Below are 13,802 nucleotides of genomic sequence, written 5' to 3' on the forward strand. Positions count from 1 at the left end.
TAGTTTTCTGAGTGTTTTTATCAAGAAGGGTTGCTTCATTTTCTAAACAGGATTTTCCATATTTTTAAAAAACATCTGGCTTTTTTCTTCCTTCTATGGTGGTGGCAACATTTATGGATTTTCTTTTGCTGTACCAACATTCATACCTGGCATAAATCAACCTTTATCATGGTGAATATCACTTTTAAAGTGCTATTAGATTCTCTTTATAACGTTTTGTTGAGGATTTTTGAATTTATATTCATAAGGAATACTGTTCCATTCTTTTCCTGTGATATCTTTATCTGACTTTTATATTAGATTGATCCTGACCTCTTAGAAGGAGTTAGGAAGCATTGTCTGTGCATTCATTTTTTAGAGGAATTTGAGCTAGACTGACATTTTTCAAATGCTTGGTATAATTCACCAATGAAACTATATGGCTATTGATTTTATTCCTTTCATTGTTATTGGTCTGTTTAGATCTTCTCTTTCTTCTGGAGTATAGGTGGTTGTGTGTTCTAAGAACTTTTCTATTATATTTAGGTTATTTAATTTGGGGGGCACTGCTGTTCATGGACTCCTCTTTGAATGCTTTTATTTCTGTGGGTTTGATGGTAATGTATCTCTTTTCATTTCTGATTTATTTGCCTCCTCCCTCTTTTCTTTCTTTGCGAATCTAGCTTAAGCGTCATTAATTTTATTGATCTTTCCAAATAACCCACTTTTGGCTCTTTGATACTCTATATTTTTCTTAATTCTCAATTTCATTCATCTTTATTGTAATCTTTGTTATTTTCCGTTCTTTGCTCTTCTGTTTCTTTTTCTTCAAGTTGTGATATCTTTCTGGTTTTCACAGTAAGCATTTACACCTGTGAGTTTTTCTCTCACCACTGCCTTTGCTTAATCGTATTAGTTTGCTATATTTAATTTGTGTTCATTCATTTCAAGATATTTCTTAATTGTTTTTGTGTTTTTTTTTCTTGGACCTGGGGGTTAAGTGTGTTGCTTGATTTCCTCAAATTTGTGAAATTTCCAGTTACCACTCAGTATTTGATTAGTAGCTTCATTCCAATGTGGTCAAAGAAGATACATTGTATGATTTCATACTTGTTATTATATTGTTATACTCCTTATCCACTATTATGAAGGCAGCCACTTCTTCTATTCCTGATTCAATGTCATAGCATGGAAATGTTGATTAGATTATCTATACAAAGATGTGGCATGCCCAATTTTGGGTGCAACTTTTTGATTAGGTTGAGATGTGACTGCACTACTTCCCGGTGGGTCTTGATTAGTTTACTGCAATCCTTTAGAAGAGGATACATTTTGGAGAGGGTCAGAAATGACAAGAATGGCAAGTGCCAACAGAAACTTCTGAGCAAGGCTGATCCTGACACTTGGAGAACAGAGACATACATCTTTGAAGATTGTGGAGCCCAGCAGATGTCACCGTGAGATGTTAAGCAAGCCAGAACCTGGAGAGAGCCAAGTGAAGCCAAGAGATGAAAACAAGCCATGGGTGAGCATAGTGAGGAACCCCACAGGGACAGAGGCTGAAAGCAATGGAGCCCAGGAGCAAAGGACCAGCAGATGCCAGCCATGGAACTACCTAGCTAACAGAGGTATTCCTGACCCATCCACCTTCCTTAAATTAAAGTATCTTTCCCTAGATGCCTTACTTTGGACAGTTTTAAAAAATACTTAGAACTGTAAACTTGTAACTTACTTAATTCCCCTTTTTAAAAAGCTGTTCCAGCTCTGGTATATCACATTCTAGAAGATTGCAAACTAATACAAGTACTTTTCAAGTTAAGGCTATCCTTTAACTGGTCTCTGGTGTTTTGAAACTGGTTCTATGAGATTTGGTTAGTTTTTCAAAAATTCTGTGGGCAATTGGAAACTTGGAGAATTTATGATGCCATCATGAATAACTGGAATTTGAAAATTATTTAAAGGTAACTCAAACAATTTAAGGATGCAAAAAGTTTCCCTTAGATAAATCACTGGCAATGTAATTAAATGAGATCTGATGAAAACAAGCCAGTATAAAGAATTCAATTTAATATTAAATATTTTATTAAACCCAAAGATACCAGCGAAGTAGCAGAAGCCCAAAAATGGATAACAAAAATTGAAAATCACACACTAATTATTTTAAAAGTAAATAGATGAGACATTCCAATTAAAAGACAGAGTAAATTATTCAATTAAATATAAACCCAGTTATATTATGTCTATAATAAACTGGTTAAAACTGAAAGGATGTATAAATATATACCTTGTGAATGCACATATGTTAAAATATTAAACTAATGTGATAAATAGTTGTACTAGAAAAATTAAACATCTGTATTCTACAGATATAAAGGGCAGTATTAAATAATAATAGAGCTACTTTCCCCCAGAATATAAAAATCCTTAACAGAACTTCTAAACACATAAAAATTTTGCAGTATTAAATTCAGCCACAGATTTTTAAGTAAATAACAGCATTATGTAATTTTCATGGATGAAAGCTAACTGTATAGAAATCTAAGACAAAGAAATCATATTTCTTTTTTTTCTTATTCCCAGTCTTCTACCAATACTATGTTACTAGTAGAGTTGACCTATTGGAATCCTACCAAAAAAGATTCAGAAAAATAGATTAGTAATAAATTTAGTTTTGTGAATTATTTCTTCTTCAATTTCTACTCATATTACTCTAATTTTTACTCAATGACTATAAAAAATTGATTTTAATGTTCAGTAAAAATAAAACAAAATTCACTCCTGGTGATTTTACCAATAGAAGCCTGCCCTATTGGGATGGTACTGTCAAGGAAAATAATTAGACTCTTATTTGGTTCAAAACCTCAAGGTCATCTATAGTGAAATAAATTGGTGCTGGCTTCTTAATCTCCAGTTAAGCCTGGCACAGTGTCACTAATTTTTTTGAAGAACAGAAGAACTGTACTTCCAAAATTTCACCAAATATATAATATATTAATTTTTAACTTATCAATACCAACAACTTCCCTCCTGCAATTTTGGAGTATAAAAAGTTTTTTTTCCTCTAAGAGTTACTTCCAAATCTTCCAGAAAATTTATTTCAATTTTGTCAATATTTGCAAGATACACAAGAAAGCATTTACCTTGTTTATTTGGAGAGGAAGAGAGCTTGGCCAGAAATTACAAAATGTTTTTCATCTCAGTTTATTTTTGCTTTCTTCTTTTCTTTCTTATTTATTCTTATTAACAAGATTAGCAAAGAGCACTAAAAATAAAATTAGTTGCAGAAACATTTTTTGGATGAATTCAGCAATACATCTGCTGTGTCAATGAATTAGTTGAAATTGCCAAACCTGAATGGAGAAACTACACTGTTTTACTTGTGAGGCTCCAAAATGCCCATTCATCAGCCAGTACATAATCTTAAAGAACAGCTACAAATTTTATGGAAGTCTAATAAAACTGATTTTAAGGCATATTTTGAATATGTAGCGACAAAATTTAGATGTTACTGAAAAAATAGCATGACAAAAAATTATGTGACCACATAAGTATACCTATAAATAATTAGCTATGCCAAAGGAAAAATAACTGGAAGAAAATACATATCAAGATTAACAACATAATGAATGATTTTCATTTCCGTCTTTGAATTTTGTTATATTCTCATTTTGTGTAATAAACAAATGTTTATTCCCATGATAGAGTCACACTTCAAAATATAAATTTTTTCATAATAAAAAATGTGTTATTCCATCCCTAGTGGCTAAAAAACTGACTATAAGCCACAGGGTAATTAAGCATTTCTCTAAAAAAAATACCATCTCTGTTACCCGCTCAAATATTACAGGACCTTGGAAGAATACCAAACACTCATTGTCAAAATATGATTTCAAAGAGAGAGGGGATTCTCTGGTTGAAACTTAATGTTGATATATTAGTCCTTGGAAACGTGCCCTGTAATCTCCTTGGAAATTGGTCCAGAGATAGCTGAATGGATCATTATCAGCCGTCCTCAATATAAGAGGGGCCTTGGCATTGGCAGGGGAAAGGCAGGGAATACTCTTTGCTTTGGGGCACAGAATCCCCTTGGTGTGGTTGTCAGACATAGTTTCTGGGGAACTTTGCATTTGACCAGGATCTGAACAAAATTTGTGGATTGATTTATTTTACTTCAAAATAAAACAAAAATGCCTGCACAAAAATTTAAAAATAACTTATCTCAAAGAAAATAAATATTATACCACAGAAATTTTCAGTTCCTTAATTGTTTAACATATTGTATATGTGGGAAACATTTGAGACTGATTCAGTTTTAGACACATCATACTTGAAGAAATTCTTCAACTTTGACTCAGGTAAGTATTATTCCCAAAGTCAGAAGGTTTTATATTTGATCAAATAAAATGAGGATATTAAAAAAATAACATATCCATAGACATATACATATTATCTAAATAATGTCAGGATTTGTGGAAATCATAATATAAAATTTGTGGAATAAGAAGGTACCAGCAATGAACATATATTCAAAATATAATTTTTGAAAGACATTTTAAGTAAACAAGTTTAAAAACATATCTTCTGAAAATCAAAATTGATGTGTGGTCTATAATATTATTGCACCCATAAAATTGGCCTAGGATTTGCTTTCTTAACTGTCATTGGCATTAAATAATATTGGATCCAAAAGAACAGGAAATGATGCCTTAAAACAATCATTATTTATTACATATTTATCACTGTTTACTTTTTTCATGAAAGTAATTGTGAATAGAAATACAGTGTGATGAAAATGCTCTCTGGATTCAATTGATTTTTGTAGAATCATAAAAACAATACTTAATGTTTACAATGCTGGATAAGTTAGTTAAATTTCTGTGCTCTTTTTCTAATCTAAAAGATGGGTACAACAGTAATGCCTATGAAAGAATATTTTCATCTGGATAAATGCGTTAATGAAGGGAAGACTTTATAACAGTTCGGATTCAACCTAATCATTCAACATAAGTGAGTTTCTGTTATATGAACTGCCAAGGATGTTTAGAGCTCAAAGTAAGAATCTTTCAGCACATTTTGCAAACTACTCTTTATTATACATTTCAGGAGCATGTAAGTAGTTTTTAAAAGTGAAGCATCATTCATACAAACATAAAACCTCCTCCAAGTCACTCATCCTAAGAATCACCTTTGATTTTCCAACATTTACCACAGTTGGATGCCATGGGAAGTAGGAACAACACAAATGTGCCTGACTTCATCCTGATGGGACTGACAGACTCTGAAGAGATCCAGAGAGTCCTCTTTATGTTATTCCTGCTGATATACCTGATTACTATGCTGGGAAATGCAGGGATGATACTGCTAATTCACCTGGATCTCCAACTTCATACCCCCATGTACTTTTTCCTCAGTCACCTGTCATTCCTTGATGTCTGCTACTCAACCGTCATCACACATAAAACCTTAGAGAACTTGCTGAATTCCCAGAAGCATATTTCATTATCAGGTTGCTTCACCCAGATGTCTTTTTTTGTCCTCTTGGGTGCAACAGAGTGTTTCCTTCTGTCTTCAATGGCCTATGACCGCTATGTGGCCATCTGCAATCCTCTTCAGTACCCAGTTGTTATGTCCATGAGACTCTGCTGTGCCCTCATTACAGGGTCCTACATGATTGGCTTCACTGACTCCTTGATAAATTTACTTTCCATACACAGTTTGCATTTCTGCAAATCCAATGCAGTCCATCACTTTTTCTGTGATACACCCCCAATTTTGGCTCTGTCCTGTTCTGACACTCAGAACACAGAAATCACAATATTCATTTTTGCTGGCTTGACCCTAATGGTGTCCCTTATCACAATCTTTATGTCCTACATGTCCATTCTGTCTACTATCCTGAAAATTAATTCCACTTCAGGAAAGCACAAAGCCTTCTCTACTTGTGTCTCCCATCTTCTAGGAATCACCATCTTTTATGGCACTTTGATATTTACTTATTTAAAACCAAAACAGTCCTACTCCTTGGGAAGGGATCAAGTCGCCTCTGTTTTCTATACTATGGTGATCCCCATGCTGAATCCACTCATTTATAGTCTTAGGAACAAAGAGGTGAAAAATGCTCTGGTTAGAGTCATGCAGAAGAGAGAGGGCTCCAGGCAACTGAAATGTTGGTGAAAGTGAACTTTCAATGCTATCTTTTCTTTCTTTCCTATTAGGTATTTAGTTGATCTCTTTCTAAAAGTAACAACCACCTTCAATTAATTTTCATTTTTCTTGAGTAATCCTCTGTGTCACTACACATGACCTAAAGTATTTCCAAGAATGTATTTATAAATTTGCATAATAATTGGAAGCCATGAAATACATACCATACCCATGGTCTAAATATATGTGTTTTAAGGGCAATTAATATGAAAAAAAATTGGTGCCATCTTTCCAATTAGATCATATAAATACCCATGCATGTTTCAGTTTCAGAGAATTTTATTATGGAAAACACTTTCACAGGTCGTTCCATTTAGTCTGAACAAAAGAAATATAGCAGAGCTGTAAAGAGTGCTGCTTTGGACTAGACAACTCAGGATTTAGATTCTAGATCCCCCAGCTTTTAAGCAGACTTTCCCTTGGTAAGCCACTGAGAGTTGAAACCTCAGTTTCCTTAAATATAAAAGAAAAATGATGATTATAAATCCATAGAGTTATTGTAAAGATTAAATCAGATCATTAATGTGAATGAAGTACTGATCATTTGTGGCTATCATCATTTGAATATTTACAGTCTTGCAAAATATGAATACACAATGTGTTTTGTTGTGAAAATATTCACTGGTATTTCACAACTACTTTTGGTTAATCTTAATGATAATGAAACAGTTAAATTGGAAAACAGCACTTCAAACATTTGTTGTTAGAGCAAAGGAGAATTTTGAGAATTTTATGGTAGAATTCAGCTATAGACAAAAATATGGTGACCATCAAGGAAAATGTGGCAAATATTTTAAAATACTAAAGGAAATAGAAATAACCTAACACTATTTTAAATATTTTTCTGGTGGTCTTCCAAGCTAATACATGCATATTTTGTGTCTCTCTATTTACTCTTTTGCAATTTTACACTTAGTATATCACTTGGTCATTACATTGTCATTTAAAGTTGGGAGATTCATGCTTTCTTAGCACATAGGTGAGATCAAGAAGCTAACCCTGCAATGTTTAATATCTGAAATTTTGTAAATTAAGCAGGTTAGAAAATTGCATACAGTAATATCTCTCATGTTTCTATCTGTTAGCCATTTGAAATCCTTACTATTCTGTCATGTGACAACAAGCATCAGTAATAATTCTTTCTTTTTTTTTAGTCTATGTAATTTAAAAGAGTGTTTTGCTCCTGATATCTACAGGTTTTTTAGTTAAAAAGAAATAAATTATTGGTCAGTGTGACAGTGGCTCAGTGGCAGAGTTCTCCCCTGCCATGCTGGAAACCCGGAATTGATTCCCGGTGCCTGCTCAGGCTAAGATAAAAAAAAAAAACCTTTTCAAATTAAAGGCCTGGCTTATTTGTTGTACAGTTTTTAATTATATGAAATTTGTTATAGGAAGAATTTGTAAAATGAATCCTAATTATGTGACATCTCATAAATTTTCATAAGGTAAGCTGTTTTAAAATTTCCTTTATTAAATCTGGAATTGTGCTCTTGACTTTTTCTGCAGTTCAAAGTTTATATGAGAAAATATTTTTCCAATAATTTGATTATAGTAAAATTTAACTTCTGTTTTAAGGCATAGTAATGTTTATTTTTCACTGGTTCATCATTATTTACTAAATCTGTGTTAGTTTCCATTACATTTTTAATTGATGTGAAAATTTTCAGTAGATATAGTACCATATAAATTATTTCACTGTGACATTTTTCACTTGAAATCTCTTGTCCAGAATCTATACTTTGTGCATTCCTCTTTTTTATTATTTGCAATGATTGGTGACTTTAATAAGCATTTTAAAAAATATTATAATTTTTAAAACTGATATCTCATCTTTTATTTGCATTGTGTCTAGCCATATATTTTAGGCCATACTTTGTCTTGTCTTTTGATGAACTGTGCAGCTTTGTTTTCATTTATGTACATTTCATTGATTTAGAAAATGTATCCATTGATAATATATTGTCAATGATGGTCAAAAGTTTCTATAATTTTGTTTGGCAATAATAACTTCAGGAAATTCTTAATTTTTAATTAAATTAAGTACCATACCCTCTTATAATATATTCAAGTAAGCATAACCTTTGAGCATTAAAAAACAAAGCACAAGACTATTTGCATTTTCTCTCATATCCCTAATTATATTAGTGCAGATCATATTTTATGCAAAATATGGTCTGGAGTTCTTTTTCTTCTCAGAAATCCCCAATGTATGCTTGTATATGCATATATATATGTCTAGATAATTAAAAGGTTTTGAGAAAAATCATGCATAAACTGCTGAACTCCAATAAATTCTCCCATTATTATCACCTTACATTAGCATGGTAATTAGTGTGGTAGCATTATTTTAATTGTGCTATTAAATAGGGTCCATAGCTTAAATTAGGATTCAGTGTTTACAATGAAAACTACTGTTTTCTTATTCTAGTAATATATATATATATATATATTTATATATAGCCTAAAATTTCCTATTTATACCATATTTGAAATCTTTTTATTTTAATGTGGCCATGTCACAATTCTATGTATTTCTGAAGCCAAACTATTTTAGTAATGATGAAGAAAACAGGATTGGAGTACTGTTTCTGTGACAAAATATGAGCAATAGTTTTGGTTTGCAAATGATTGATTTTATATAATAAAGCTTAAAAATAAATTATATTTACACAGCATCCACTGAATACCAAAAGATATTTAAAGGGTTTGAGTTTTACAATTAACCTGATTTATCTTCACAATATAACTCTGAAATAAGCAATTGCATATCTAAAATTTAATATCAGATAAAAGAAACCATCCTCCAACTTATTCAGGTAAAGATTTGCATGATTCTCATCTCTCTATCACACACCTCACACCCAGCCCCTCAGTGTATCATATTACTTCTATGTACAGAATACATTTGACGTATGACTATTTCTCAACACCTCCTCTGCCATGACCCTCACCCTAGGAGCCATTGCCTAAATCACTGATGAAGACCTTTAATTGTTTAAATCATTGATGAAGCCCTCTAGATTGTTTCCCTCTTTTCTGACTTGTTCCCCTTGAGCATAATCTTAATGCAGGATCCAGAGTTTTACTGATAATAAGCTGGGATCATATCACTTTTTACTTTTCTTCAAAAAACCTACAACATTTTCCACCACACTAAGAGTAAAAGTCAGTATTTTTACAAGACCCACCAAATCCAAAAAGACCTTGCTCTTCCTTGCTCCTGTGAACTCATCCTTTATCACTGAGTTGTCACTTTCACTTTGAAATGTCCAGCCTGGCCTCCTCACACTTCTCTATAACCATTAGTCCTGACACTGCCTGGACTTTTTCATTTTCTCTTCTTCCTGAAATTCCCTTCCCCCAGATAACTGCAGGGATCTTTCCTCATTCTCTTCTCTTGAGACTATGCTTCACCATACTACTTGAAATTGCCCCTGTCACTAACCCTGGTGCTTGCTGCATTTGTATTCCATAGCAGTCACCCCAACCATAACCTATTTATTGTGCTACTAACCTATTTATAGTGCTTATGTCTTTTGATTTTTCTCTGTTTTCCTCCACTATGAAAGCTCTATGAGCACAGGTTTTTTTTTACTTGTTTATATATTATATATTTTTAAAAATAAAAACCACAAGGTCATTGAGAGGTGTATATTGTTGGCAGATATTGTTCAGATATGCTGAGAAAAGGCAGTGTGACTGTGGCAATGTCAGCCAAATCTTTCCAAGCATACATGCATAATCTTATTTATAGAAATAAATTATTTGTACTTGTATAAGATGGTGGAATAGGCTAGGTTGAGTTCACCCTTGCTCCAAAGAACAGCTAGAGAAAGGACAGAAGTAGACTGAGACGGTGATTCCAGGGTGCAAGTGACCTGGGAGGGTCTTATACACCACATAAGGAGACCTCAAATGCAAAAGCTGAAGAACTGAGATTCAGAGATCTGGAGACCTTCCTGCTGGTGCAAATGCATAGCATTAGGCTGCACATACCTTTCCAAATGGAAGTCCGGAGCCCTCAGGAGTGCATATAAGGGGAAATGGGGACTGGGAAGTGAGCCAAGACATGGTCCTTGAAACTGCCTCACTTACTGGTGGAACCCCTGGATCCACAACTCCCCCACACCCCATGCATCTGAACATCATCCCCTGCCTCCCACTGCCCCTTGCTCCAAGTGCCCCCACCCCACCCCACTCCTCCATGTGAACTGGCCCCACACTCCCACTGCAAATGTGCACATGCCTACACCAGCTCAAACGAGTGCACTCTTACCCAACTCTCCCAAGAACCACCTTCCCCTCCCTGCCCCATGCAGGCAATCACCAGTGCATAAAGGCTGCCTGTGCTCACCTTCATACCAACATGACACACTTCCCCAGCCCATTCAGTTGCACAACTCCACCCCACCCACCCTGAGCTGTGCAGTTGTACATCAGTTTATGGTCCTCCCAGATCCACACATGCACACAGTCCCCAGTCATGGCCCTCAGCTCTGGGCAAGGGCTGGCCTGTGCAACTGAGTCACACAGGCCCCCAGCCTATGCAGATGAAGCTCCAGCCCATTTTCAATTAGCTCTGTGCATGTGCACACAGGGCCCCACCCCCTAGAACAATATCCAGCATTGCACTCAATGGAGAGAGACTGAAGGCTTTTCCCCTAAAACTGGGAATGAAGCAAGGATTCCCTCTGTCACCACTATTATTCAACATTGTACTAGAAGTTCCAGCCAGAGCAATCAGGCAGGGAAAATAAACCCGGACTCCACCCCCAAACCCCAGCATCTGCATAGCCATATCATCGCCACCACTGGACACACACATATTTATGCACTGACTTCTAGATATCAACAAATTACCACATTGTTGTGCCCTGCCTCTGCCCCACATCCTGCTCCAATCCATGCCACAAATACAAAGCTTTAGATGACTGAAAGAAATCAACTACCAAAGTAAACCAATCAAGATATTCACATGCCATGAAGACAGCAGAAGATCATTAAGCATATCATGATGCAGACAGAGCTAGCTCAGCCTAATGACCAAATTAAAAGACCAAAGAAAGCACAACTTTGAAACAACTAATCAAAGATGTTCATATAATTATAGTAAATAAAATCAATGGGATGGCTAGTGACATAAAGGAGATCTAGAAGACCATAAAATTTTTTAAAAGAATAAATAGAAAAATAACAAAGATTAAAGATTCTGTAGACCATATATATATATATATATTATATATATATATATATATATACACACACACACACTAGAGACACTCAAAAGTAGATTTGAAGAGGCAGGAGAAAGAATAAATGAACTGAACAACAGAACAGCTGATTTTGAACACTCAAAACAGCAAATGGCAAAAATTAGGGAAAATTTTGAATTGGATCTCATGGAAACGATGGACAAAACAAAGTGCACAAATATAAGAATCACTGGTGTCTCTGAAGGAGAAGAGAAGAGTAAAGGACTAGGAATATAAATTAAAGATATAATGGAGGAAAACTTCCCAACCCTTATATGGTCATAAATATTCAAATCAAAGAAGCCTAATGAACTCTAAATAGAATAAATCTAAATAGACCTTCCCCAAGACACATACTAATCAGGCTGTCAAACATTGAAGAGAAGCAGAAAATCCTGAAAGTGGCAGGAGAAAAACAATTTACTATGTACAAGGGATATCAAATAAAACTGAGTTCAGACACTCAACTGGTATTACAGAGGCAAGGCAGTGATATGATATGTTTAAGATCCTGAAAGAGAAAGACTTCCAGTAAAAAAATCTGTACCCAGCCAAATTTTCCTTCAAAACTGAGGGGGAGGTTAAAATTTTTACAGTCAATCCAATATTGAAAGAATTTGTCAACTAGAGACCTGCCCCACAAAAAACACTAAAGGGAGTTCTGTCAGTTGAAAAAAAAAGGAGGGAGGTCTGGAGGAGGGAAAAATAGAAAAGTACCAGTAAGGATAACTTAAAGTGTAAAAAAGAGAAAAAGGGAAAAGAAAATGTAGATCTGACAAATAAAATCCAAATGATAAGATGGTGGATTCAAGAAATGCCTTCACAGGGTTTTCCAGAAAGATGGCCAAATAGAGCAACTCAGGATTAGCTCTGCTCCATGGAAAAAATAGAGAAGGGACAGGAGGGCAACTGAGGCAGTGATCCAGGAGTGCGGTTGACCTGGGAGAGCTTCTGTACCACAAAGGGTGGCCCTGGTTGCAGAGGACGTGGAACTGAGAGGCAGAAAGCTGGAGCCTGGCAGGGAGGTGTGGAGCCTGCACAAGTGCAAAGACGGGAACCAGGGACTAAGAAGTGAGCCAGGCCACTTTCCTTGGGTGTGCTACTCCCACCAGTGCAACAACATGACCGGTGACTCACCCCACAACCACGCACCTGAACCCAACATGTGCTCCCATTCCCCACACTCCAGGCACCCCCACCTCACCAGCCTCAGTGCACGTAGCTGCTCCCTACTCCCACCTCAATTGTAGTGAAACCCACCTCTCCTGCACCCATCCTGAGCACTCCCTCCCCTCCCTGTTCCCTGCAGGCTGTTGCCAGCACATAAACGTTACAGACATTAACCTCCATACCTAGGCTACCTGCACCCCTGCCCATAGTGTTGCCTAGCCTCACCCCGACCCCCTGAGCTCTGTGCATCAGTTTACAGCACTCCTAGGCCCACACATGCACACGGGCCCCCAATCATGTCATTTAGATCTGGGAACTGTATTTCACAGCAATTCTAGAACTGCACATGCACACGGCCATCAGCTACACTTCCCAGTTCTGAGAAAGTGTTGATGTGTGCAGCCGTGTCTCATCTGCCCCCAATCCATGAAGGCACAATGCCAACACTCCCACAGCTCTGTGCCTGTGTGCAAAGGGTCCCAGGCCTCAGACCAGCACACACCAGGGTTATATAACCCAGACCAGTGCACCCGCACATATACATCCTCCCTGGCCTCTGGGCACCCACATTCACAGGTATCAATGTAACATCCCCAACCTGCACTTATACCTGCCCTGGACCAAATCACCACACTGAGTGCCCCGCCCTGTATCCTGCTCCTTGCTGTACAACCACCCCGCAAACACAAGACCTCATACTACTGAAAGAAATCAACTCCCAAAGTAAATCAATCAAGACATTTACATGCCACAAAGACAGCAGATCACTAAGTATATCACAGTGCAGACAGATATAGCCCTGCCTAAGGACCAAATTAAAATGCCAGAGGAGACACATACATTGGAGCAATTAATCAAAGATATTCATACAACTCTACTTAATAAAATAAGTGGGATAGCAAATGACATAAAGGAGATCAAGAAGAGCGTAGAAGAGCATAAAGAGAAATTTGAAAGAAAAAATGGAAAAACAGTGGGATAGCATAGAGATTAAAGAATCTGTTGACCAAATAAAAAACATACTAGAGGCACACAACACTAGATTTGAAAAGATGGAAGAAAGAATAAGTGACATAGAGAACAGGATAACTGACTTTGAAGACTCAAAACAGCAAAAAGCAAAAAAGATGGAAAAAATTGAGTTGAATCTCAGGGAACAATGGAGGAAACAAAGCACACAAATATAAGAATCGTTGG

General features: G+C 36.0%; 1 protein-coding gene across 1 annotated transcript; it reads left to right on the top strand.

The window, feature by feature from the left end:
• Positions 1–5,094: 5,094 nt before the first annotated feature.
• On the top strand, positions 5,095–6,153 carry LOC143672667 (olfactory receptor 8H1-like). The gene has a single exon (XM_077147237.1). The coding sequence runs from the start codon at positions 5,200–5,202 to the stop codon at positions 6,151–6,153; it is 954 nt and encodes a 317-aa protein (XP_077003352.1). The 5' UTR covers positions 5,095–5,199.
• Positions 6,154–13,802: the final 7,649 nt, after the last annotated feature.

This window comes from Tamandua tetradactyla (genome assembly GCF_023851605.1).
Source record: "Tamandua tetradactyla isolate mTamTet1 chromosome 1 unlocalized genomic scaffold, mTamTet1.pri SUPER_1_unloc_1, whole genome shotgun sequence".
NCBI lineage: Eukaryota > Metazoa > Chordata > Mammalia > Pilosa > Myrmecophagidae > Tamandua > Tamandua tetradactyla.